The sequence below is a fragment of the Chelonia mydas genome, chromosome 10 (assembly GCF_015237465.2).
Source record: "Chelonia mydas isolate rCheMyd1 chromosome 10, rCheMyd1.pri.v2, whole genome shotgun sequence".
Taxonomy (NCBI): domain Eukaryota; kingdom Metazoa; phylum Chordata; order Testudines; family Cheloniidae; genus Chelonia; species Chelonia mydas.
The window spans coordinates 55,706,609-55,733,715 of NC_051250.2; the positions used below are offsets into that span (position 1 = coordinate 55,706,609).

A 27,107-nucleotide genomic window follows, 5' to 3' on the forward strand; every position below is an offset into this window, starting at 1 on the left:
ATCCTGTTTCCTCTCTGTTTCTCACTGATGGGCGAGCACTGTTTGCTGAGAAGGTATCTGTTACGAATCTATCAGGTTGAGGCAGTAAAATTTTTGAAAATCTACCTTTATTGAAAATTTTTAACACTTTAAGCTAGCTAGCCTGATAGCTGAGTAAAATAATTTGTTGCTAGCTTGATGCTTTCTTTCTGTGCCAGTGTACTGTGAAAAGGAGGTGATGTAAAAAACTTACACAATTATGGGTTCTAGTTTTTGTTTTCCTTCAACATATTAGAAAGTTAAACATTCTACCAATATGAGATTGATTTATCTAGTTCATTTCTATGGGCCCTATCACAGTTGTATCTGAAAGCTTAAATTAGTAGGTGTAAATAAGTATTGCTTCACCTGAGCTCTGGTCCTAAATGTTTGTCTTCACAATTGGAGCTGGTTAAGAGTGTGGGTGTTTCCACAAAAACTTTTCAAAACTGTCACCCTATTTTTTATACATATTTCTCACCAGCTCTGTTACTGACCAAAACACAAGATGTAAGTTTTGCAAAAAATGCCTGAAATTTTGGATCTGTTTTTTAAATCAAAAGTTGTGATTTTGATAAAAAATTGCATTTTGAAAATTGTCCCCAATCCCTACTCATAGCATCCCTATTTGGTAAGGAGCTACTATTATCCCAATAATAATGATAAATGGGGAACTTCAGTGCAAAGACACAAGGAGATGAAGTACCTTGCCCAAAGTCCCATGAGAAGTCTGTGGTAGAGGTGGGACATGAACCCAGGTCTCCTCAGTCCCACTCCAAGACCATCCTTCCTCCTTGAACATGCTTTTAAAATATATTCAAAGCAACACCTTTTCAATGAACCTATGTGTAGCATTATTGGAAGGATCAGCAAGCACAGGGCATCTATCATCAGCAGACACTCCGATATCATGGTGGGAGGTATGATTAAAAACTACTAGATACATGAGAGTTGCTGGGGAATTTTGTAAGAAGCTAAAATCTGGGGCAATGGTGAATGTAACCTTTTTCCTGGAGTCTCTCCTTTTGAAACTCAGATGCTCATGCTGTTCTTAAAGCTTTTCTTGACCAGGCAATAATATGGGTGTGTGATAAATGGGGGTAGGGAATGGGAAACTTAAAAACTGATTGTAGCCTCTGATGAAAGAAAAGGAATAAACCGAAGGGAATGGATGGGGTTTTGTGGTGCCTTCAAAGTCTCTCACTTGGTTTTGTAGCATCATGATTAATTTTTGTGTTTGTGTATATTTTTTGTAGTGACACATTGTAGCATGCCGCAAAGGTTACAACTGGGCTTAAGAGGACACAGGGAGCCTACACAACTTTCAGTCCCCCCATCAGAGCACTCAAAATATCTGTTTTTCAGGCAGGCTGCACAAAAATATTGTCTGGGTCACGTTTTATATTATATTTTTAATATATTCATATATAAATGGTTTATAAAGGTTAAAGTATCATAAATGTTATCAGACTATTATAGACCTAAGCAGTATGTATTATAGATTATTATTAGCACATCAGCAGGATGTGTTATAAATGCTTGTGACCTTAATCTATATAAAGAAATAAATCTTCAAAAAAAAGCAAAGAATCAGTGTTGACCTGTTGTCTCTTACCAACTCTTATGTACATATGATAGTTCACAATGATTCAAAAGAGACAGACTAGCAAATGGGCTTTTTCCTACCATCACACTGTAACTTTTAGAAGTAGCCAAGACCTCATTAAGGCAGTGCATTTCTCAGCTAGTGCAAGATTGTTTTGAATAGTGTATTTTCCTAGCTTTGTCCTGTCCAACTTTTAATGACTCAAGAGCTGAGGTTTTCACTGTTTCCCCCGGGTGACACTTCCATAACTTTAAAGTAGAAAATACAGTGATATAAAAATAAGAAAAAAAAAGACTACTTTTTTGGCAATCCATCAGTGAATATTTTGATCTTTTTACTCATGTATTGTCTGCAGTTAGTAGGGACAGGGTGTACAGGAAATGATTTATGTGCCAGAAATACAGATAGGCAAGAGCATGATCTCAAGACTGCAGAAGGAAGAACAAGCAAGTTCAAAACCTCAGACTGTCCGAAGACGTGTGCCAAAATAAAAATTAATTTAAAAAAATCAGCGACATTTTAAAAAAAATCAAGTCAGAGTCTGAGCTGGTGTAAATTGATATTGCTCCTCTGACATTCAATGGAATGATGTTGATTTATGTCAGCTGAGGAGCTGGCCCTTGTTATTTAGGAGGTATAGGGTGATAGATTTCATTTTTAAAGTTGCAATCCCCTAGCCTTGATTGTTCTGACATTATTATGACGTAGTTAACTGTTGTTGCACTGAAGCCATTACTGAATTTTCAGAGCTAATGCGTTCTGTATTTCAAACCTAATATTATAACTTTGATTAGTGTTTGGCAGTGGGGTAGCATTCTGTCCCATCCTTACAATTATGTCTCGGTAACTCTCAGTGGTATTTCTAGGGTGCGTAAGTGTGTGTGTCTCATTGTGTTTGTTTTAAAACAATATTTGAATTCCCTTGGAGATCTCAGGGGGGTGGGTGAACAAAAAAAACAGATGGCTGTTTGGCTGGAAGCATTGTTTTAGCAAGCTCATTATAATGATTTAATAAAGATAAAGCAATTTGTGACACGTGGATGTGGCTTTGGCACAATGTATGGCCAACTGGGAGAGACTTAGGCTTCAATGCCTCCATCAGCCAAACAGATACATCTCTGTAGACAGAGGGTGGATAATGACCAGGCAGCTCCTATGTCAGACCTTTAGTACGCTGTCTTCTGCTATAAAGAAAACTGCTCCTTCACCTGACATAAATATATGAAAACCAACACACAATTTCAGCAATAGCTCTCTTTTCACTGCTTTTTTCCAAAATAAAGTAGATACAGATGAATTAGTTAATCAATGGTACTTGTTGCTTTTGTAGAATTCTGAGCCCATTCTTTGAAATCTATTGCTTCTCAGTAGAGAAACTTGACATGCTGGTCTAGTTCTTTGTGTGACATCCCATAGTCTTTCTAAGTACACACACATGCATTTTTGGTGTCTTGGACATTGTTGTTGTTTAGTTTCAAGAATATTGCAGCTGGGACTAAGACACAAGTTAAAATACCCAGTAATGGAAATATTAGAATTGTATGTAGATAGGAAGAAAAAATAAACAAATCATAGATGGAATGAGTTTCAAATATAAGCTAAGAAATAACTGTGGCCAGCTTTTAACATTTCATGCAAGTGTTTGAGTTTCAACTGTGTTGAATCTGAGCCCAGTAAATAGAATAATACAAAGCTATTGTGAAAGGGAAATGACTAAATTTGGTTTATTGTATTTCTCTTGAAATATCATTTGATTGAAAAAATGACAGTTCAGTAACAAAGTTGCTTATTTTGGACAACTATTACCCCATTAACTCCACAAAGCTCATGAATGTATTCTTTCCTTGGATACTTCAGATTTTAATGTTATTGTAAATAATAATTACAATTTTAGTTATGACCATGGCATAAATGTACTCATTTGTTTCTTGATCTTACATTTCTATGGTGCTCATCACTGTAATACCAACATTAGGGCCAGAGCTGGGTGAAATTTTTCTGACAAATAGGGTATTTGCCAAAAAATCCATTTTTTGGTCAACCCACAATTATTCACAGATTTGACATGAATTTGTGAAATAGTTTTGGCCCCAAATTTTTGGGGGACTTGGATTGTGTGTGTCGTACTAAACAGGGTGGTTGTTTTTTTATTCGATAATTTTGTTTTTCAATTTTTGGATTCAGTTGGACCTGACCTTTTTTTTTTAAAAAAAATTCAGAACAGCCAAGTAATCAAAAAGCCCCAGCAATATTCACCCAGCTCTACGTGGGACTTGATCCTACCAAACCATTACTCATGATCCCCTGTAGCAGGATCCCTTGCATGACTTTTGGTGAGCAAGTAGATGAGTCACTGCAGTAGTGCTATTCCACATGCTGCACAAAGTAGCTGAGGCAATTGGCACGCTTAGCTCCAATGTGTTCACTGCCTGCTTCTGTCTGTAATATGGGAAGGGTCAGGCAATCCACATGGTGATTGCTCAGAGGCATATTCCCTCGTGACTTTTGCTGGTGAGGTCCCTCTCATGGCAAGATTTCTACTGAAGAACAGGTGTTTTGACTGCACAGGACAGCCACAATTCCTCTACTGTGCTTCTAATTCTTAACCTACGTAGCAGAAGAGATGCCTCCTGTAACATAGCTTTTTGGATCTGAGCTTGGGACATCTTTATTAGACTTGTAAAAGCAATTAATAAAGAAGAAAGTGGTAATGATCTCGCTGGAAATCGTAATATAACACCCCTGTTCTTTATTGTAATAGATGTGTCCTGAAAGCAGCAGAAATATCAGAGAGGTACAATGTGCATCATACAACAACAAACCATTTATGGGTCGATTTTATGAGTGGGAACCTTTTGCAGAAGGTAAGAAGTCAAATCCATTTTATGGTTATTACATGTAGTGCATTTTGGAAAGGGAAACACCTTTAACTCAGGAAATATCAACAGGCTTTAACTGTCCTTAAACCCTGTTGACCTTCCTCTCTTCATCCACTGTAGTATATGTGACTGATAAAAGCCTAACACCAATATTTCCTAGTTACCTCCTTAGTTAGTACAACCAGAGGTGACTGTTTTCAACTTCTGTATCTTCTCTTTTGCTTTCTTACATTTGGAGGCTATGTCCTCAACTGGTGTAAACAGAGTGTCGCTCCATTTAAGTAAATGGAGCTAAACAATTTTACATCAGATTAGCATCTTGCCCATGGTTCTTACACATCTTACTCAAAAAGCCTAACACCAATATTTCCTAGTTACCTCCTTAGTTAGTACAACCAGAGGTGACTGTTTTCAACTTCTGTATCTTCTCTTTTGCTTTCTTACATTTGGAGGCTATGTCCTCAACTGGTGTAAACAGAGTGTCGCTCCATTTAAGTAAATGGAGCTAAACAATTTTACATCAGATTAGCATCTTGCCCATGGTTCTTACACATCTTACTCAAGATTCTCTGGATAATGCATTCGCTTTCTATGGACATCTTCAGCAGTTGGGGTAGGGAACAGCAGAGGATAACTGTGCTAGGAATTTGCCCAGCTGGGACTAGAACTGAACACCCTGGGATATAAAAGCAACAGCAGCTTACTAGTAGCTTGCCATCTCTAGTCGGAAGTTGGCCCGGAGGTGAGGGGGGTTAGAACCCCTCTCTTCTAGAAACATATATTTTGAACTTTGAGGTTGCAATTATTTATTTATTCATCTTCGTGTAAGCAATGGTTGGGCCCCCCTCAGGCGAGATCTGTGATTATCACTGTATAAATATTTATGGTGTATATAGAAATGTATTCTTCAAATATTTCTTTGTGGCTGAGAGAAGGCTAGTTCATGTTATGCTTTATTAACTTTGTCAAGAAGACAGTGAAGACATCAGTGGAACAAAGAGAACTCAAGCACAGAGAAGTATGTGCACTAGCAGGGCAAGATCCTCCCTGCTGACTGCTGGGTAAAAGGGCTGGAGATGCCTAAAAAGCCTTGTATCTGGCTGCAGGAGGATTTCTCAGGTTGCAGAGATTGTGGAAGACAACTGGCGGGCTGCTTCTGAGGTACCGCTCATACGGTCTGGTGTAGGTGGTGTCTCAGGGTTTGGACTGCATCACTATGGAGTTTCTAGACAGTGCTGTGGGCCTATTACGTTCTAGCTTCTGGAGCAGCTCCGGATTACAAGGGAGCAAAGGAGACTTAAAGTCAGCACTGTCCCCCTTCCCACTGGGCTATGATTTCTGTGCTGCACCTCTGAGTGTAGCAGAGACTGTCACCCTAAAATTTGAAAGTGGAGCATGTTAAGAAGAGTTTTTTGATCCATCCATTTTCCTCTTTTAGTATTTATTTTAAATCTTTACCTCAGGCCACTCACTCTGGCTGTTCTCAGCTCTGGAGAGCCCTGTATTATTCCTGTCACTTGGATTGCGGTAGCACTGCAAAACATGCAGCAAAGAGATGGACCCTGCCCTGAGAAACTCACAATCTAGAGAAGAGAATGTATTTGGATGTTTTAATTAGATCTTTTTTCTTACTAGCTGTGCTCCCTGCTTCTTCAGCTGCCCCTTCTTCAACATAATGCAAGACTCAGTAGTTGAAGTAACACATTATGCCACAGCCAGATTAACTTGAATAGATGGCTTCTTAGTAGCTAAATCTACTTTACTGGATACTGTGACCCTCTCTTTTGGTTAATGTCTGTAGGTATTTCTCTCTCTGTATCAGGCTTTTCAGTCACATCGGCAGGTTCCAATGGAGCTATCCATAACAGTCATTAATTCAAAGAGGTATTTTTACTTTCACACTCTGCCCCTTTAAAACCTGAAGTCAGCGTAGCCACAATGTTGCCTGTTGTGTGCATATCTTCCATTTAGAGATCTTTTGTGCTCTCTAGTTAAATAGTCTAGACTGAACCTACTAATTAGCTACTTGGGTTTGTTTTACTTAATCCCAGGTTTAGCACTATGCTGTTGATGGAGTAGCATTGCTTTCCCTAATCCAAACAGGAAAAAGATTCCTAAGATTTTTCTTAGAATGTCATAAGCATTCTCTTTGCCACTTTGGGAGTCTAGTGTCTTCGAGCCAAAGATTAATTTAATTTTTTCTCCCTCCTCATCCAAAAATGTCTAGCAAATGGAGAGAGAGAAATTTTCATATTGATGTTTAATAATGTTTTAACTAATGATTTGTGTCTGTGTAGCACTGTAAATTTACACTCACAAATATTCCTTATTTAGTATAGGAACATTCGTCTACTAGTAGCTACTAGATTGGATTATAAAAAATTTCTGAATAATAATAATAATTAATAAATAAAGTGATGCATTTTCAAATGCACCAATTTCTTCTTGGGTTGCGATTCTGCACCCCGCATGTTAAGTAGAACTTAGATACATGAGAAGACCTACTGAAATACTACATAGTCTGAATTGGAAGACTGGGGCCTTAATTTATAAAAGGCCTGCTTTTAAATGAAGTGGAGTAGGACAGAATATGCTGAAATACACGTTCAGGGAATGGAATTCTTAAAGTGAGTGAAACACATTTGGAGTGCTAATTGTTTCTTTCCTTGTCCTTGAACTCAGTTATATTATTATTCCCCACTACAACCTGCATTTGAAAAAAATGATGGTGCAATTAGGGAATGAGTCTTTACAACTTCTTGGCTGACCATTCCTAAGAACAAGTATTTTTAAAGGATATGTTGTTGCTGCTGTTAGCTATGAAGAGGAGGTGGAATATTATTGATTTTTGTAAAAGCCCAGAGATGGTAAATTGTGCCTCCTTTGAAGATGAACATGTGGGCCTGCTGACATGGAATACAAATCAACCTGCTGTATGGTGGAGGCAGGAAGTAAGATTTCATTTCAGTGAGGGAGGGTCCCATCAAGCTGCCACTTCTTGAAGGGCACAACCTGGAAGAGGTACTCATTGCTGGAAAAAATCTGTGGTTCACATATTTTTAATCACATTAGTCTTGCTTTTTATATATATATATAAAATAAGGGAGCTGTCCTACTGCCAAAGGTTGCTTATCTACAATATCACCTGGTGAGATGGATAAAGTAAGTTTCAGCAAAAATATGTATATCCGTGCAAGTCTCTTGTAATTAAAATCACACTTGTTTCAATCTCCCCCTTTTTATTTGCTGAGTGTGAAATTGTAATTTTGTTGGAAGTATTGCATAAAGTGATTTAGGAATCTAAGAATTTACAAGTATTGACAGGCTCTAGTTATTATTGGTACTTGAATATAAGAGGAACTGCCCTCATTTAGCTGAAGCTTAAATCATAATCTTTTCATTTCTAAACTTTCATGGCTTAGCCCTTTAAAATACTGTAAGGAATGATTGTTTGGTTATTTAAATAGGCGTGACATTTTCCCAAAGAACTTTCAGAGGTACTATGCCTCCAGAAAGAGAATGCAATATATCGGCTACAGATCAGTACACTATATTGGTCATAGATGCAGTATGCTGGCCATAGGATAGCGTGGCTTATTTTTCTGATCTATAACTTTTTGCTTGTTATCTGTTTGCCCAAGTAATGAATTACAAACATACTCACTACATACATCACAGATAGTCACTCTCTACATCAAAACTGTTCTCCAGAACAGGGGAATCCGTCACAAGGACTGATTTGGGCAATTCCCCTCTCTCACATTTTAATCCTTTTATATGGATAATCACTACATGCAGAGCCATAAAACTCCTCCAGTTGAATGCACAGTGGCAAAACCTCCATCTTGAAAGAGCAAAAGATTGAATTCTTCAGTCCTACCTTGACCTTTTTATGGGGGAAACTCCCATTATGGTCCAGGAGTGTTGCAAGAGCGTGAGGGTTCCTTTTTTCCTGACCCAGGAATAGACACATACCTCTTCATGCCTTCCCTGTGCTAGGAAATAGCATCATTTCATCAACTGCTTTAGCTGAAAAGGTATAAGCAGAGGCATTGTTGACCTTGCCTACCTGTACGGCTGAACTTGGGTCAACACCAGATCAGCTAAACCAGTTGCTGACACCTGAGTGGTGAAATGGTGTTAACTATTGGATTAGCCAAGGCTTCAGTCCTGGCTTTAATTCCAGCGGCATGCTGCAATTAGTTTTACTTCTGTATTTAAAAGCATCAACAGGGAAGTTTCTACAGTTGATGTTGTGTTGTGTCTTAATTTAAATTTAAATTTACCCTGTGGTATGTGGTGGCACTGAGGGAAAGCCCAGAGAGCTGAACCCCTTTCACCCACCACATTGTGCAATCATGACGAAGCAGGGCAAGTACACTCTTAGCACATGAGTGCTAAGAAGGAGGCCTCTTGACACAAGATGGCCCCAAAGGATCATGATACATAGGGGTTGCCAGGTGTCTGGTTTTCAACCGGGATGCCCAGTTGAAAAGGGACCCTGGCACAACTGACCAGGCCACTAAATGTCCGGTTGGTAGTGCAGTGGGGCTAAGGCAGGTTCCCTTCCTGCCCTGGCTCTGGCGGCTCCTCAAAGCAGCTGGCATATTCCAGCTCCTAGGGGTAGGGGTGGCCACGGGGGCTCTGCACATTGCCCCTGACCCGAACAGTGGCTCTGCATCTCCCATAGGCCAGGAACTGTGGCCAATGGGAGCTGCGGGGATGGTCCCTGCGGGCGTGGGCAGCACGCAGAGACCCCTGGTCCCTCTGCCTAGGAGCCGGACATGCCAGCCACTTCTGGGAGCTGCCTGAGGTATGTGCCACCCGGCTGGAGCCCAATCGCCGGCCCCAATTTCCTGCCCCAGCCCTGAGCCCCCTCCCGTACCCCAACCCCCTGCCTCAGGTCTGAGCCCCCTCCCACACTCTGAACCCCTCAGCCCACCCCCCAGCCTGGAGCCCCCTACTGCATCCCAAACACCTCATCCCCAGCCCCACACCCCCAGCCACACCCTGAGCCCCTTCCTGCACCCTGAACTCCTCAGACCCTGGCCCCACCGTGGAGCCCTCACACACTCCTGCACCCAACCCCCCTGCCCCAGTCCAGAGCCCCCTCCTACACCTAGAACCCCTCATTTCTGTCTCCACCCTGGAGCCTGCACTCCCAACTGGAGCCCTCACCCCGTCCTGGACCCCAACCCCCTGCCCCAGCCCGGTGAAAGTGAGTAAGGGTAGGGGAGAGTGGGGGAGAGTGAATGACAGAGGGAGGAGGGATGGAGTGAGTGGCCAGTGGGGCCTTGGGGAAGGGTTGGGGTAGGGGGTGGGGAAGGGTGTTCGGTTTTGTGCAATTAGAAAGTTGGCAACCCTAATGATACACAAGCTTAGGGGTCTGGCCCCATCTCCTGGTATGCATGCTACAATTGACAGCATACAGTAGGCAGTGTGTGTGCTGCTACTCTGAGGAGGTGATACTTAGACCACCTCCTCTGCACCCCCACCCTTCCCCACAGCAGCCCTGTCTCATTCTGCTCTGAGCTAGGAGAGACAACTCAAGGGACTTAACACACAACCACCACCATTTCTCTTTCCTTCCCCCACATTGCACAATCCCAGTGAAGAAGGATTTGGGGGGAGCACTTTGCCCCTAATGTTTATGTTGGAGCAGTGAGAGCGCTTAAACCATGATTTTCAGCCCAGCCTTGATGGTGGAGTTATGTATAATTAGTATTTTTAAAAAAATTCAATTTTTTTTATTTCTCCCTTCTTTAGATTGGTGCAGTTGCAGTTCTGAACTGTATTTTATATACTTCTGCTCCAACACAAACTTCTGTCTTTATTAAAAAAAAAACATTAAAGGGACTATAAACCCTATCAATTTAGACTCTCTAGTTGATGTTGGAGGAACAATGGCACAGGACAGGTTTTGGGAGAAAAGTCCTATTGTGAAAAGGAAAAGTCTGAATAAAAGGAGCAGTAGAATAAAAACAGCAAGCAATTTTAAAATTACCGTAACAACAAATTTTCTAATTATTTAAATCATATGTAATTGTAATCATGTTTGTTTTGGGTTAGGGGGAAAAGGTTCTTTAACCTATAAACAACCCCTAATATATTTTGATGGCTTATGAAGGTTGAAGAAGAAGGTAACTGAAGGTTGAAGAAGAAGCAGAATTGCTAATTCCTTTAAAAATGTATGGGTTTATCTGACCACAATAGAGACTGTCAAGGCACTTGAGCTAATGCTATTTTTTGGTGGGGAAGAGGGGAGGAATAGTTGAAGATCCCAGTTCATTTCAGAAAAGCTGTGCAGGTTTAAAGGTGAAATGAAGTACTTTTTAAATCAATCAAAATCCTACCTCTATAGCAGAACACGCAGGTAATCGCACATATTCCAAATACATGTTGAAACACAAAGTTTGAAAATCAGTTCTTCCCTGATGCACCTGCCAACTATGGCCGTTGGTTCACTTTCAGTTCCATTTGCTAGTGATGTATTAGTTGGTAAACCCCTGATATAGCATTGCCAGTACTTGATTAGATGTGACTGATAATGCAGAGGAAACACAAAACCCTGAACTCAGGACTTGGCAGATAAGTAAAGGGGGAAAGGACTTTCAACTAGTAGGCTTTTAAAATACTGTGTGTTTTGAATTTGAAAGGCTAAACATACAGGGCTTATTTATGGCTTGTAAGAGCGTCATCTGTGCTAGGGAGGGGAGGGATTGAATGCACGTGAGGGGACATGAGACATGCCTTTGAAAGGGCAAAGGTGCTGTGGGTATTGTGTGGGTGGCATTACAATCTCTGCTGGTTCAAGAAGTGTAGCTGTGGTGGGAGTTATTCCAGCATTCTAATTAGGAGAGGTGGGAGAGATTGCTCTTGTGCCCCTCCTGCATTCCACCCTGGCCTTGCTAAACCAGCTTGGGGAGCCAGGGAAGGGCTTCCTCTCCCTTTGGTAGGGAACCTGCAAAGGGGGAGGCATAACTGAGCCCTTACTGTGTTGAATGTGAAATCTTTAAGAATTTAGCTTTTTGTTTTTTTTATAAACAAGCGTTGCAGTTTACAGGCAGACTTCCTGAAGAGATCACACCTTACCAGCAAGACAGGTTGGGAACTTGGGAGATGTGATATTCCCGGCACGTTTGCTTCTGGTGGGTAGTTGTACTTGACCTACAGTGTCCCGATTTTTAAAATAAGTGTTTCCAATTTTGCAGACCAACGCTTCAAAACTGGGACATTGTAGGTTAAGGAGAACAGCCCACAAGGAAAAGCTTCAGAGGCCAGCTTTCAGCGAATTTTTTTTTTTTTTTTTGATAAAAACAGAGAATTTGCTTCTTTTTGAAATGTTTCTATTTTGGGGAGAAAAAAATCATAACCTGAAAAGGTTTTCTGATCCCTGGAGCAGAGTTTCAGCATGGCTGGGAGCGAGCAACCTGAATGGAGGTTACTGCAACCTTGAAGCTGCAGCAGGGGTTATAGAGTAGTGCTGCTCCTGCTGCTTCCTGTTCTGTGGAAGATTTCTTCTGCCTTGCTTCCCTGGACATCTCTGTTGCCAAACCCAGCTACTCAAGGAAGTGGGGGATTTACCTCCTGTGCTTTTAAATGCATGAGCATGCAGGCTTCTCCCAACTAACCGTTTATGGGATCCTGTAATGATATTTAGGGTTTAACAGATTTTTCAGCATATTTGGACTTTGCTGTTTTTTGGACTGTTTCTTTTATCATCACTTTCACCTCCGCACTCCCTCCTGCAGCCTTTATGTGCATTGAACTCATGCTGGAGCTGGCCGAAGTTCTGTGAGTGCAGCGACATCCTTTTTTAACACTTTCTAGTACCTTAACTTCTAGTTGAAGACGTTCTCCTGCTGAAGTTCTATAGCATATGGGCTCTAAACAAAATGAAATCTATTACTTGCTGAGGCGTGCAGCACATACTGTACTTGGTGCAACTTCGGCATGTCGTAAATGCTTCTTATTCCTCACTATCCAGAGTGGTTTTAATAGCAAAAAATAGTCTTGGGATTTTATCATTCTGCTCTGCCAAACGGCTGCGTTTATTTATTCATATTTATTTTGCTGGATTTCTAACAAGAAGTTTCACTGTTTGTGATTCAACGAAGACAGCTTAGTATAGCAGGTCATAAAATTAGAAAGTAGCACTCTGTAATAATGGCCTAGTTGAGGTAATTAATGGTGAATTTTATGGAAATCCTGCAGTGCACAAGTAAAGGAGCTCATCTTGATAAATACAATTATGACAAATCTAAAAGGGAATTAAATTGATCTTTTAAAAGTCTCTTTATCGGTGAGTGAGAGGTGTAAATAACATAGCAACAAGGTTTATCAGATGATACTAGACAAAGTCGGTGGGAAATGGCAGGCTAAGAAACCATGCAGCAGGTTCATTGTGGAGGAAGCGTAGAGACAGGCCAAAGAAGCACTGGTGGCATTATCTGTGGATCCAAAATTAAATAGAACAAGGGAATGGAGGGTGTTTAGAGGCAATATTGCCAGTGGGCTGGAACTGCAGAGCCACTCTACTGGTGTTTTCTGACCTGTGGAGGATTCTGTCCCTGGACACCTGAGGAGCGTTCGTATGCAAGCTCATTTACTCAGATTTGTGCAGAGGAGAGGGTTTGGGCCTGAGAGGAAACCATGCAACCTCTACCACACTAAAAGGGATATAGCCCTTGGAGTCCCATTGAGTAGATTTTATGGAGTATCCTTAGATCCAACCAATTAGCAAATTGAATCTGCCCAAGACTAGTGATCTCAGGACACTCCTTCCTGGAAATGCTGCGAGTTTGCTAAATTCTTTCTGTCTTGAACTCCAGTCAATCTGCACTCAAAAGCTTCGCTGCACAAGCCATTCTTAGCTGTATTAGCAACTCCAGTTAGTTAAATGACCACCATCCCGAATCGTTGACGCCTGTCTTGCTACCACTTTCTGTTACCACTTACCCTTCAGGATCACTGAGTCACTTGCTTCCACCTCTTTAATCAGGGAAGGGTCTGTGTAGTCATGCACAGGATGCTTGCCCTCGTACTTAGGTGTTTTTGAAAATTTTACTTATGTGCTATTTTCAAAAGTGCCATAGCCACTAAAGAACCTCTCCTTCAGAGCAATGGGGCTTCGGCTTTGAAGTGCCAAAGTCATTTTTGACAATTTGGACTGCATTTGGTGCCTGATCGAAAGCCCATTAAAATCAAAGGCAAAGCATCCATTGACTTCAGTGGTGAAGAATCAGGGCTTTACACTGTAGGCTTAGCCTTATTTGAAGTATATTATAGTATTATCTACTTTAAAGTAGTGGGAGCTCCCACGATAATTTACACAAGTTTCCAAGGCCCATGAATTTTCTCACTGTAAGTGAAGTAGGGATATGTTGTATATTGCAAACTGGCTGAATTTCCCATAGCTCCCCCTGACTTTTTAAAATCAGAGGGTCTAATGCTTCCTTTGGGTTGTCAAATGGTTGTATTGTCTATTGCATTTGCCGTGAAAATAATATATATTTGCATGCTGAACACAGAACCTTTTATCCAAACCTCCCTGAAGTGTGGAGACTGAGATAAAATGGAATAAACTTCCCCTTGTTACAGAATGAAAACCTTCCATACACAGTCCATCTGTACTATCAAGATTGAAAAATTGGCACTCTGATGTAAATGAACATATTTTGTGCTACTTACAGAGTTCTGTAATAGATCAGTGCAGCCAGTTTACCAAATAATTTCTGACAAGGTTTCATGGCAACTTTTGCATTGTCTTACTCCTGTCAAAATGAAACAAACAAAAAACCACCTCCGAATATAATTAACTTGCTTCCTAATTTATCAGGAATATGGAGTAAGATATCCTAGTAGTGCTGCCCCAAGTACCTGGCCTGTCTCTGCAGTGCCAATATTCATTCAGGCACTTCAGAGAACATCATTGCAGACTTTTAGACGACACAAGCATCTGCACAGTGCAACAGCAAAATAAACCAAAATCAAACTCTGCATTCAAATAACGTGAAGAGTGAATTAAAAAAGCAAAAGCGAAGATACACATTTAATGAAGAATATCAACTTTATCCTATTGTGTCATGATACCTTAGAGGTCCACTAAGAGTGGATGCTGAAGATCTATGTACCCAAAATATTGCAATATCAAAGACAACGATGGACGAGTATTATCAATTCAGATTCGATTTTACTTAGTAATTAAAGACACCTCAGGTATCCAAGCTTGATTGGTATTTATTAATTAATAGTACGGCATATTATAGAAAGGCATATACATTATAAGTCTGGAAGTGAAGCTTGCAGCCAATGACAAATGACAGACTGATCACAGTGCTTTCTGATTGCCTGTTTACAGTTTTTGAGGATGTCTGCAATTTTGGTTCATAGTAGTTCCTTTGCTCTGATTCAGATACTGTATATCTTGTTTTTCAGTACATTTCCAGACTTTGTATTTCATAAACTTCCTAACTGCATAATTAACATCTGCTGCTTACTCATTATTTTGCTGCTGGTACATTATATTTATATATATTCCCATCTATTCCCATCAAAACATTGCTTGCTCAGTTAAAAGTCACTGTATCTTTCTTCACAAGTTTAGCAAGCTTGTATTTTTCCCTTTTTAGCATCATCATAGAAGATTATTGGAGTCTGGTTCATGAGCAAGCTATAGACCTTGTATAAGTCTGGTTCATAGGTCAACAGAAGGAGGACGTAGTTTTAGCTTGATCTTTGAATTCCCAAGGTTTTGTAGATGGGTTCATTGGTTTTTAAATATATGGGGCCAGGATCCTCAGCTGGTGTAAATCATTGCTCCAATTTCCACAAGTTGAGGATCTGGCACTCTGTGCTTTTGATTTGATCTCTCTACAGAAGATTTCTCTCTGGGGATTTCCTTTAATTTTGTTTGTTTTCAGTTCATGTAGGTTTGCATGCATTGACCTTCACTTTGAATTTTATGTAAAATTGAACAAACTAACTCAAAATCTCAAAGTGAAATGCAGCTGAAATGGTTTAATTTTAACAAATCAGATGAAACAGCAAATTTTTTGTGATCTTGATGCAGATTAGTGAAGTCTGCTCAAAACTGGACCCTGTCTCAATTCAAAGCTTTGTGAATTTTAGTGAGCTTTTACATGCATCCATTTTCAGTTTTGATAAAAAACAACAAGGAGTCTTGTGGCACCTTAAAGACTAACAGATTTATTTGGGCATAAACTTTCGTGAGTTTTTTACCCACAAAAGCTTATGCCCAAATAAATCTGTTAGTCTTTAAGGTGCCACCAGACTCTTTGTTGTTTTTGTGGGTACTGATTAACATAGCTACCCCTCTGATACTTAATATTGTCTCATTGTACTCCCCTGTCTGTCTGCATCCATCTATTGTTTCTTACCTTATATGTAGATTATAAGATCTTTAGGGCAAGGATTGTTTTTTGTTATTTTTGTTTTGTTCTGTGTTTGCACAGTGTCTGGCACAATGTGGGTCCTGGTCCATGTCTAGGGCTCCTACTTGCTATGGTAATACAAATAATAAATAATTGGAAATGAGAGATTTGCACCCAGAAGAGGAGTAGTATATGACTCATATATCACTAAATATGTCTCTAGAGGGTAAGCTACAAATGTGGCTTCAGTTAGGTATGGGACAAGGCTATCATAAGAAACATACGATCCTGCCTCAGTGCATGAGGTGGAACTAGAAGACCTCTTGATGTCCCTTTCACCCCTACATTTCCTTGATTCTATGATATCTATGTCAAATTTTCAGCTATGACTTCCCAGTTTTCCACTTACTCAAGTGTGTGGTCATCTGTTTTCCCTTCACAATCAGGTATTTGCATGTAGAGACCCAGCTACGCTCTTTGCATGAATAATTTTCCAGTACTTAACACTTGCTAGTGTATTTTTTGAACCTGGTTTAAAGCCAGCTAAATCTTTGGCCCACAAAATTCTATGTGGAGTAGTAAATCAGTAAATGCTCTGTGCTAACCCTGAATATTTTATTACTTGTTTAAATCAGCTTAGTATGTTGATTTTTTTCTCATTGCATGTTTGAAGTGTGCATAAGTGATGTGATTGTATATATAATATACACATTATATATATATATATATATATACACACACACACACACGCACATTATTACAAGCATTCCTTTGGCACCCATTTTCACGTGTGGGGGGTATCTGTATATATAATATCTCCATAAATAAAATGACCTGTAGGATTTATCTTGAGTATTTGGAGATAAATGGTGTCAATTTTATCATCTTACATCTTTTGGATTGGAGAGTAGAACTTTAGCTTCTGATGGCTAAGAATTGGCTGTAGAGTATTTTCAAGTCCTCATTTTGTCCATAAGCAAAATATAGTAAGGTAGGCCATGATGATGTATGTTTCCTGCACACCTGTGATTTCTTGGCTGGGAGAGTGCAAGCCCTCTGAGGCAAAGGTAGTTTAGTCCTGGCTTACAAATTCTTGGCTTTTCCTGAGCAGTGCCTGCCAGTTGTATTTGTGACTCAAGATTTGATATGTGAATTAGCATTCGCTTAGTTCTTGGTGCAAAACTTTGACATTTTCATAGCAACTTTTTTCAAACAATAAAATAAGTCTTCCTCTCCATTTTCCTTAGCAAATTTGTTTTTAGTTAGTGGACATGCAGATGTTTTGAATATATACACAGTATCTCAAGACACAATCCAGCTGTGCTGCAATTCCTTCAGCTGTAAGGTATTATATCCAATGGGCCAGATGTTTTAAATCTCCATTTCTCAAGGCAACAGACCTTCTCCCTACTACACTCTTTATCTCCACCTGTTAGAAGGCTTTTTGATTGCTTTTTTTTTTCATTTTTGGATTAGTTGTTGTTCTTAAAGCTTATGCTTTAATTGCATACACTGTTTTAAAAGCCATTTTTTTTGTTATCCCAGATTACATGAACTACTGTAATCAGCCAGATTCATCAGAGATAACAAACAGAGAGGTTTGGGGAGATTGTAATGAACACATGGTATTTCTATTAGTTAGTTACATGGTGGATACCACCCTTCTGCAGTTATACAAATGAGCACATAGGTGACAACACTATTTAAGATTTATGACATGTCCTCTTAAGAAAGCAAATGGATGATTTTTTACCCCAAATTTTTGTTGCATTTAAGGTCTGCGTAGAAAGCAGCACTCTGGGTTCTCAGATCTCTTACTTTCTCCCCGAACTAGCTCACCACACAGAAGCATGCAAACCAAACATCAAAATCTGGCTATATATACATATACATAATTTTTTTTTAAAACAATCTTCTAAACAACCATCCAGATGTCACTCCATTCACATCCTCTGTCATCACATCCCATGCTGTTGCTAGAGCTACAGACACACTTTTGGTAGGCATCATAGTATATCATAATAACTTGAGACTTAGAAAATAGTCCAGTGTGTATGGAGAGAAAATGTTGCAAAAATATCATTCTTAATCTTTATTACGGAAACATACAGCTTCAGATCTTCAGTTATTGCTGAAGTTATATACTAACCATAATGGAATATTCTTTCATTTTCCTGCTGAACTAGGATATTTTAAAGTTTGGATGTTAACCCCAGGTAGTTCAATACCAAAGTAGCTCTAAAAACAAGTGCGGTTTAAACTGGTTGTAGTATATTAACAGAAAATTGAAAATGAGAAATGGTCTGTATCAAAAGATTTTCTAAAAGATATTCCTGAGTTTTTTAAAGGGGGCTGTGAATGGGTTTAGGTGCTCAAGTCCCATTGAATTTCAATGGAATATTGGCTCCTAACTCCTTTGAAAATCCCAGTCTACTAGAAAACTAGGTAACTGAGGCAGTGAAATGTCAGTGGTTTTTAAACTGCTGTACGTATTTATAGTAGTTACATTTTTCAGACGGAACCTATTTTAAAACTGTTGAACTGTAAGAACAGAAACCATTTAAATACAAACACAAAGTATGCTTATTAGTATCATTCCTGTTCTTTTTGCTTCATGGATCTTGATTTGTGAATGGATCAAAGAGAAAGCAGATGGGAGTTGGCAGTTTTAAAACTGTGGCTATGTTAAAATATCTGAGGAATTTCTCAAATTTGATCCTTAATCAATATTCCTGTTTCCTGGCCATCGGTTATGTGGAATTTAGACAGTTGTAAATATTCTGTGTACTACTGAAATATATAGTCCCTTCTGTAGGAGGCTTTAATAATAAATACGCATGGAGACTTATATACTTTGCAACTGATTGCTTCAACATGGCAGCTTATCTTTCATGGTATTTGTCAAGCTGTCTGGAGTGGCTCACGACTGTGAGTACCAACCTCAGGGCAGGATGTCAAGAAACAGGGCATGAATTCCTGTTGTGTGCTCTGTAATTACATTTCTCCAACCAAGCATCAAGTGTGAACTCCTCAAGCACTGGAACAGCCTTAACATGGAGTCAGACAGTCCCCTTGGGCACTCCAGTCTATCTTGCCACCCAGGCAAGCCTGCCTTTGTGATAGATGGTCCTTTCCACCAAAAATCACAAAAATACTCCATATCCCAAAGGACCAGTCACTTTCCCCAGATCAATTGTACTTCAGGTTTCAAATCACAGACGCTTGAAGTTTGTAATAAACTAACTAAAGTTTTATTAATTATGAAAAGGAAATAAGAGTTATTTACAAGTTTAAAGCAGGTAAACATACACACACACAGATGAGATACAGTCTTCGGTTCCCATAGATGATAGTAGCTGCTATAATATACGAACTTTATATGTCCTTTAGGGCTAACCCACACTAAACAGCTGGGGGCCCCTTGCTTATGCTTCGAAATCTTCACCTTTCAGAGTTCAAGCAGCACAGGGATAACAATCCCACATAAAAAGAGATTGTTATTCCCTTCCCCTGGTGTTCAAGTTGGGATGGGATTAGCCCTTGTGCACATACCCTCTTCAAGAGTGTGGGGGAAGCAATCAACAAAGACTTTTGTCCACTGATGTTTCACAATGACTTGTCTGGTGTCTATTTTGTTGGGGAGGAGATAACACCTTTTGTGGTGAACTAGTATTTCACCCTTGGTAATGCTTCTCCCCTGACTGGGGTGAGGGGTTTACAGTGTTAGCAAACATTTTTATAGTTATGGAGCAAACACTTAAATAAATCTTATAACATGGGATACAGATATTATAAGTAAGATTAATACATGAAGCATTCTACAAGCATTTCATAAAGTCTAAACCCTAAATGTTCTTATGACTCTAATTTATATTAACAATACTAATACACAGGCAAGCCAGACTGGTTTCCTGCTATCCATTTGTCAGTGTTCATTGGGGCCCAGGGGACTTGATATAAGCTAGCACCTGTTCTGCCAGCATCACAGTTTTCTTCCTTATTTTTTTTTTTGAAACAACACTTTTACGTCCTTTTGTGTTGGTATAGTGCCAGCATCTAGCACAATGGGGTCATGATCCATGATTGGGTCTCCTAGATCACAAATAATGCATTCAGATTTATTAATGTTGCTGATTCAAACAAGCCATAATCCACAGTATAAAATCATATCTCTTCCTACTGTAGCAGGCCACTTACAGAAGATAATCTAGAAAAATGAGCAGACAGTGAGTTATAGTATGGAATGGAAAGTTTCTCCCCCCATCCACATAACTCATTGCACCTCCCTTACAGATGCTACAAACTGTAGCCAAATACTTTATGTGGTAATGAAAGTTATTAGAACAGAACAGAATGTGGATGAAGGGTGTGATTTTTTTCAAAAGCACCTAAGTGGATTAGCAGCACAAATCCCAATAACTTTTACTTAAAGTCAAGATAGAGTAAGGGAGTGTTAGAATAGATCATTCCTACTAAAAGTGATATCCAGTGACAGAATGTTAGAAACATTACCTGAAATGTAAAAACTATGGATTTGTTTTGAAATTGTATTATTTCCAGTGATCAGTTAATGGTTTATCTTCAGACTAGAGACATATGACTGCATCTCCATGGAAGAGGAGGCTAGGACTGAACTGTATATGTGCTTACAAGTCAGAGTTGAGATAAATTGCCAAACCTGTGCCCAGTGATCTACACCAGGTGATCTATACCAGGCTTGATGCAGTACTTTTAATCTCAAACTTTCATGAGTACAGGAAGTAGAGCATAAGATTAATATTTAGTATCCAATTGTGGTATTCAGCACCCATTTGACAAGAATTTAGGACAATATAGAGTTCTTTGCTGGGGCAAAATTATCCCTTTCATCTGTGGAACATTTACATATGTGAGGAGAGCCAAAACTGAAGACAAGTCCTGTGCAGATCTGAAAATGATCCCTTTATTCAGCAAAACCTGTCATTTTACCTTAAGGTAAAGATTTCAGATCTAGTCTCAGTATTTTTAAACATGAAGCTATGATGGATTGTTTACCCCGCACAGGGTTAATGTAAGGGTTAATGTAACCAGCCAATTAACCCGCCTGGGTACACCTGGAGGGTGGCCCATGGCTAATTAGAAATGAAGCCCAGCTGCGCAAGAGCGGGGTTTTGTCTCCATAAAGAAAAGGGAGAGCTTAGCTGTGGGGGAGGAGAACCCCAGGAGAGGAGGTGGGAAGTGCCTTATCTCTGGAGAGCAGTCTGAAAAGAAGGTGGGGTGGGAAAGAGAGAAGAGTTGATAGGCTTCTCCAGGGACAAGCTGGAAGCCTGACTGAGACGGGCCCTGTGCTAGCCCTTGAATTGGGGGGATTGACAGAACTAGGGAGAAGGAGCAGCACCAGCAGAAGCATGTCTTCACCAAGGTGACTATCTGCTGAGCCCAGCCATGCTGAAAATTTTTTTGTCTCTGTATTTTTTCTTGGACTTCGATAAAGACTGTGTGGCCTCAGAAGGGCTGGATTCTGTAAAGTGGTCTGGTCAGAGGGTCAGAACACTCCTATGGCCAGGGTAGTCCATAAGAAGGTGAGGGGAACTGAGGCAATGCTCCAGCTAGGAGGAGGCATGTTGGGGCAGCAATTTTGTCACAGAAGCAAAATCAGTTTGATATGGAATGTTTAGGGTCAAATCCTACATTAGTTTAAACAAATAATACAGTTGGGTCGAATTAGATATTCTGCAGATGTAACTTTCAGAGCTACATTTCAAGTTCTCCTGACTGACTGATATGGGAAATGTCTGTTTCTTCTTCTGCATGCAGAACTCCCACTGTCAATAAATGCACAATTTCCATGTAGTTAGGGACACCTTTATAAGAGCAGTGTCCCGTTTACTGTACTTTAAGTTCAGCAACTAAAGAAATTGTGAAATTGCAACTATTAATATGAATATTAAGTATATTTTTAAAAAAGCCAATGTGTGTTTGACGTAGCACTGATTTAGCTTTGTTTCCATTTAGTCCATGAAGCTCCAATAGACCAAGTTTCAGGCAAAGTCAGATTATGTTTTATATTTCCTCCAGAAGAAGAAATTGCCTAATCAATCAATACCATGAAAGTGAAAATGCTGTTGAAAATCATTAGGATTGTTTTATATGCCCTTTCTGAAGACCCCAAACCACTTCAGAGTCCATTCTAGTATTTCTGGCAAGTGCTATAGTTCTAGTGAACTCTACATATAGAATTTACAAGGGAAATAATAAAACAAATGGATTGCTCTGGCAAAAGAAAGAGAGAAGTTCTTATTGCAAATGGATTTAAATTCTCTGAAATATTAACGGGGCCTTTATTGTGGTTAGAGCGTAAAACTGTTTGTGGCTCATGGTTATTGTTTGTTTGTATTACAGTAGTGGTAGCAGGTCCCCCACAGAGATCAGGACTCCACTGGGCTAGCTACTACAGATACAAATAATCAGACTGGTAAAGCATTGTTGTTTCCATTTTACAGATATGGAACTGAGGCCAGAGATTAAGAACTTGACCCTGCATCCATTGAAGTCAGTAGCAAAACTCCCATTGATGTAGCAGTGGGTGAGGCCTTAAATGACTTGCCAAAGTCACTTGTTGAAGGAGCCTGTGGCAGAGTTGGGAACTGAACCCACATCTCCTGAGCTCCAGTTCAATACTGTCACCACGAGAGCACGTGTCTTTTCTTCTGCTCAGCTTCTAAATTATCCCCTGGTTATTTGTAATTGGAACAAGTCCTTATATATGTAGATAAAGCCAATCTGAAAGAAGAGAAGGCAGAAAAAGAACTGATCTTCAGCTACCCTAGTTCTACTGATGGAGATGTACTTCATAAATATAAAGGGAAGGGTAACCCTTTGATTATCATTAATCCCAAAGTGCTCTAAAATCCCTCCTCACCAGAGGCAACATCCTGTTACCTGTAAAGGGTTAAGAAGCTCAGCTAACCTGGCTGGAACCTGACCCAAAGGACCAATAAGGGGACAAGATACTTTCAAATCTGGGTGGGGGTGGAGGGGGAGGCTTTTGTTTTGTGCTCTTTGTTACGTGGTTGTTCTCTCTTGGAACTGAGAGAGGCCAGACAGAAATCCATCTTCTCCAACCCATCCTAATCCAAGTCTCCACTATTGCAACCAGTAGAGGTAAGCCAGGCAAGGCGGATTAGTTTATCTTTTGTTTTATGTGAATTTTCCCTGTGTTAAGAGGAGGTTTATTCCTGTTTTCTGTAACTTTAAGGTTTTGCCCAGAGGGGGATCCTCTCTGTTTTGAATCTGAATACCCTGTAAAGTATTTTCCATCCTGATTTTACACAGATGATTTTTACCTTTCTTTTTTTAATAAAACTCTTCTTTTAAGAACCTGACTGACTTTCCCATTGTTCCAAGATCCAGGGGTTTGGGTCTTTGATGATTTTGTAACAAATTGGTTATGATATTATTCTCAAGCCTCCCCAGGAAAGGGGATGTGTAGGGCTTGGGGGGATATTTTGGGGGAAGACATCTCCAAGTGGTCTCTTTCCCTGTTCTTTGTTTAAAATGCTTGGTGGTGGCAGCATACCGTTCAAGGACAAAGCAAAGTTTGTACCTTGGGGAACTTTTTAACCTAAGCTGGTAAGAATAAACTTAGGGGGTCTTTCATGCGGGTCCCCACATCTGTACCCTAGAGTTCAGAGTGGGGAAGGAACCCTAACAATTACATCTAATGGTCCTGATGTCATTGCACTTGGTTTTTACTACAGAACTTTCACCATCACTCTTGGCTGCTGCTCAGTAAAGAGCAGTGGCATATCATTTTGGAAGTGGAAAATTCTGTACCACTGAATTACCTAGCTAGAATGGGTCGGTGAGAAATCTGAAGGTGACATTCTGGCCCCATTAAAATCAATGGATAATGTTGCTGTTGACTTCAATGGGGCCAGGATTTCATCCTGAGAGTTTCTGCTGACATCAGTACACTTACTGGGTTTCAATCTGGCCCTTCTTTCTGTTAATTTTATATTTACCAGTGTTGTTTCTAAATGTACATTATGGGAAACATAATCTCTGTGACCTGCTTTGATGATGTCTGTCTCTCTCTTCCTCTGTTCTTACCTACAGTGCCACTTTCATGCAGCATTCATGGCTATTGCATGAACAAAAGTTCAGATGATGGTGGTCCTGAGAAACATTATGGTCAAAAGGTTCAGTTGCACATCATCATAGTCTATGCTTTTTCCTATGAAATAGTCTCTGATTTCATTTAACCATTTGAAAATATGCACCCATATTCTGCGAGTTCTGGGTATCTACCTCGGCCATCGTGTAGCACTGCTATGATAGCTAATTATCATTAATCCTAAAGTGACTTGTAAACTTATGCAAGAGTGGAAAATTTAAGGATTCTGTAATCGTGTGTGTTGCTGGTAGTGTGATCTCCTGTAATGAAATAAATAAATAAAGTGAATGAATCCAGATGCTACCAATTATATTTTGTGTTGAGAATATTACTTGTTGAAACCCCCTGAAACAAACAAGTTATAGGCACCTAATTTTCAGAAGCCAGATATAATAAGGAAATTGTCAGGATAAAATAATATATATATTTAAAAGAGGTCTTTACGTGGCGAATAACACTAACGATTACTCAAACTTGAAAGTATTTTAAAAATCCAATCGATTTTTAATTATTCTGTGTGTTCAAGCTGAAAAGTCAGTCTCATTTTAGTTTAGAGTCCTTTTATTAATGGTTTTCACTTCCAGGTTCCCCAGCTCTAGCCTAGTGCTGCAAAGTTTAGAGTTCAAACACAGATGGGGAGACGATTCTTTGTGTGTGTGTGTGTGTGTGTGTGGGGTGGGGGGTTTGGGTGTTAAACTACTTCCACTGGAATTTTAAAAAAATTATCCAATATTGGTCTTATACTGTGTAAACATTTATTTTTACAAAACTTAAACTCTGCAGCAAATTCGACCTGATAGTGTTCCTCTAATAATGACAAATGGAAGTGCATGTTCAAATCCAGGCATAAAACAAGCCCTGCACAAAAACCTTTCTTGGCAGCCAAAGATACTGTCTGTCTTGCATAGTAAGGTAAAGTGGTGACAAGTTATGCACAGAACTACTGTGAAATATTGTGTGGTGTTTTGCTCTGGTTACATGCTGCATATATGTAATAATTTCATTGGATGCAGTGATAACTCACTGCAGTGTTAACACATTACAACATAGTGGAGTAAATGATGTATGTTACCAATATAATAAAGGTAATGCCCTAGACGTGGATTGTTAATCTTGGGGAAAACTTCATAAGTAAAAATGTCCTTTTTGTAAGGGTTATTTATGCATGGGCTGTGTTTGTGTCACAATACATTGCCAAATGGATGACTCTCCTACAGTTTTATAACTTCTGGAGAAGAATCTATTAGTAGTCAAATTAATATTAATATATATATATTTATAATTTTTTAAGGGATGGAAGAGGAACCATGTCCTTTAAAAAAAATGGGTATGCAAAGTGCTTCCCATTGTGTCACGCTTGTGAAATATTCTGTGCTAATTTCATTGTGTAAGAGCTGTAAATGGTATCTATGACAACCTGATTTTTTGGGGGGAGAGAAATAAACACTGGAATTAGCTGTTGACTAACACTGAATTATTGAAACCATATATGAAAGACATGTCTGGTTTCAATGATTGGATCAAGATAAAATTGAAAAACATAGTGTTCTTCTGAAACGCACTAACGTTTGAGCAAAGATTGTGTTTACAGGGTATTGTGAAGGGATGTGTCAGGACAGAGAGAAGTGAGGAAAGGAGACATACCGTACCTGTTTCTCAGGGGTAATTTGATTCTCTTGCTCTAATCAGTTGCCACCATTTGCTAGAAAAATACTTTCTTACACTACTAAGCCAAAAATAGATTATTTGATCCTTAAAACCTTACATCACTGAGTAAAACGGTGAACAGCTTTCTGAATGTCTGACTTAGTCATGAGGCAAAGCATTTGACAAGAAGTTCCACAGTATGTGACCCAACATGAGGTACAAAGGTTTACGGGCCAGATCTTTTAGCCCTGAGGTAGCCTCATTGTGCCTTGTTGGTGGCGTCCTAAGACTTGTATTAAATGGGCAGCTGAGGATTCCCACATTGTGGGAAACTGCCCATGTGGCATAGAGGTTTGCATGGGAATGTGGCATAGGTGCAATTCCTTGCTGGTGCAATGGGTATGTTTATCGCTAGCCCCAAGCAGCTCCAGAGGCTGGTCTACCTTTGCCATGTTCCTCTCTCTTGGTCTTGTGCCAAGCAATTTTTCTAAAATGCTTTAGGCCCTTTGTGAAATTTTAAATTTAATAACCTTCCTGCCCCTCCCCCTCCCCCCCGAAAAAACCTGGGACTGATTTCAATGAGATTTGCATGGGTATGTATTGTAGAACAGATGACAGAAGTCTTCTCTCTATTTTGTAGTGTTAGATGTTAGTGTATAATCTGTTTGTGGGACTGATAGCTTTGGGATTTGTCTACACAGCAAGTTAGTACGTGGCAAGCCAGCGTTCGCTACTTGGTTTGCCGTGTATTAATTTGCTGTGTGAAAGGCTTCCAATGTTTGGGCTAGAACAACATGGTCAGAGCAGTCCCTCAACCCTCAGTGGTAAACAAAGCATAAACTGGGAGTACCATAAAGTGTACTCCTTTTTTTTTTTTAATGAGACCTTAAAAATTGTGCTCTTGTGCCCAGTATATAGATTTTGAGTACATTTTCAGAAAAGGAGAGATCTTGCCTCCTTTGGTGGGTGTAAATTGAACCCTCCAAATTCCATACACTTTTTTTTTTGCCTGCAGGTGAAAATCTGGCTATTTGTATTTGCTCCCACAATTCTATTGAAGGAAAAATGTTGTAGGCGCAAATTGTAACAGCAAAAGTGAGGCTGCCATTTTACAAAAATTCTCTCTCCAAATCCCATGGCACACAGTTTAGATTAGAGATTTGTATCTGTGTACTTAGCTCAAAATGACATTCCTCACCCCCACCCAGTGTTATGCAGTAAATTTTGAGCTATTCCTTCCAGAAGGGTTTGCCTTTCATAGGTATGGTATGGATGGTGTATATGTATGAAGTGCTTTGGGATCCTTTGTGATTAAAGTCCTGTTTGAGATTATATTGCTATGATTATTAAACTAACTTCAGTGGAGGGTCCCACATACAAAGAGAAAGCAAAATATTATAGTCAGGATT

At 39.7% G+C, this 27,107-nt stretch overlaps 1 protein-coding gene across 3 annotated transcripts in view; it reads left to right on the forward strand.

The window, feature by feature from the left end:
• The window catches only part of THSD4 (thrombospondin type 1 domain containing 4), a 599,697-nt gene that overhangs the window by 118,983 nt on the left and 453,607 nt on the right, over positions 1-27,107 (forward strand). For all 3 annotated transcript variants that reach the window (XM_027818796.3, XM_043523831.1, XM_043523832.1), the window contains one exon: positions 4,386-4,488. In XM_027818796.3, the coding sequence (XP_027674597.2) occupies positions 4,386-4,488 (103 nt within the window). The remainder of the gene's footprint in view (positions 1-4,385; positions 4,489-27,107) is intronic.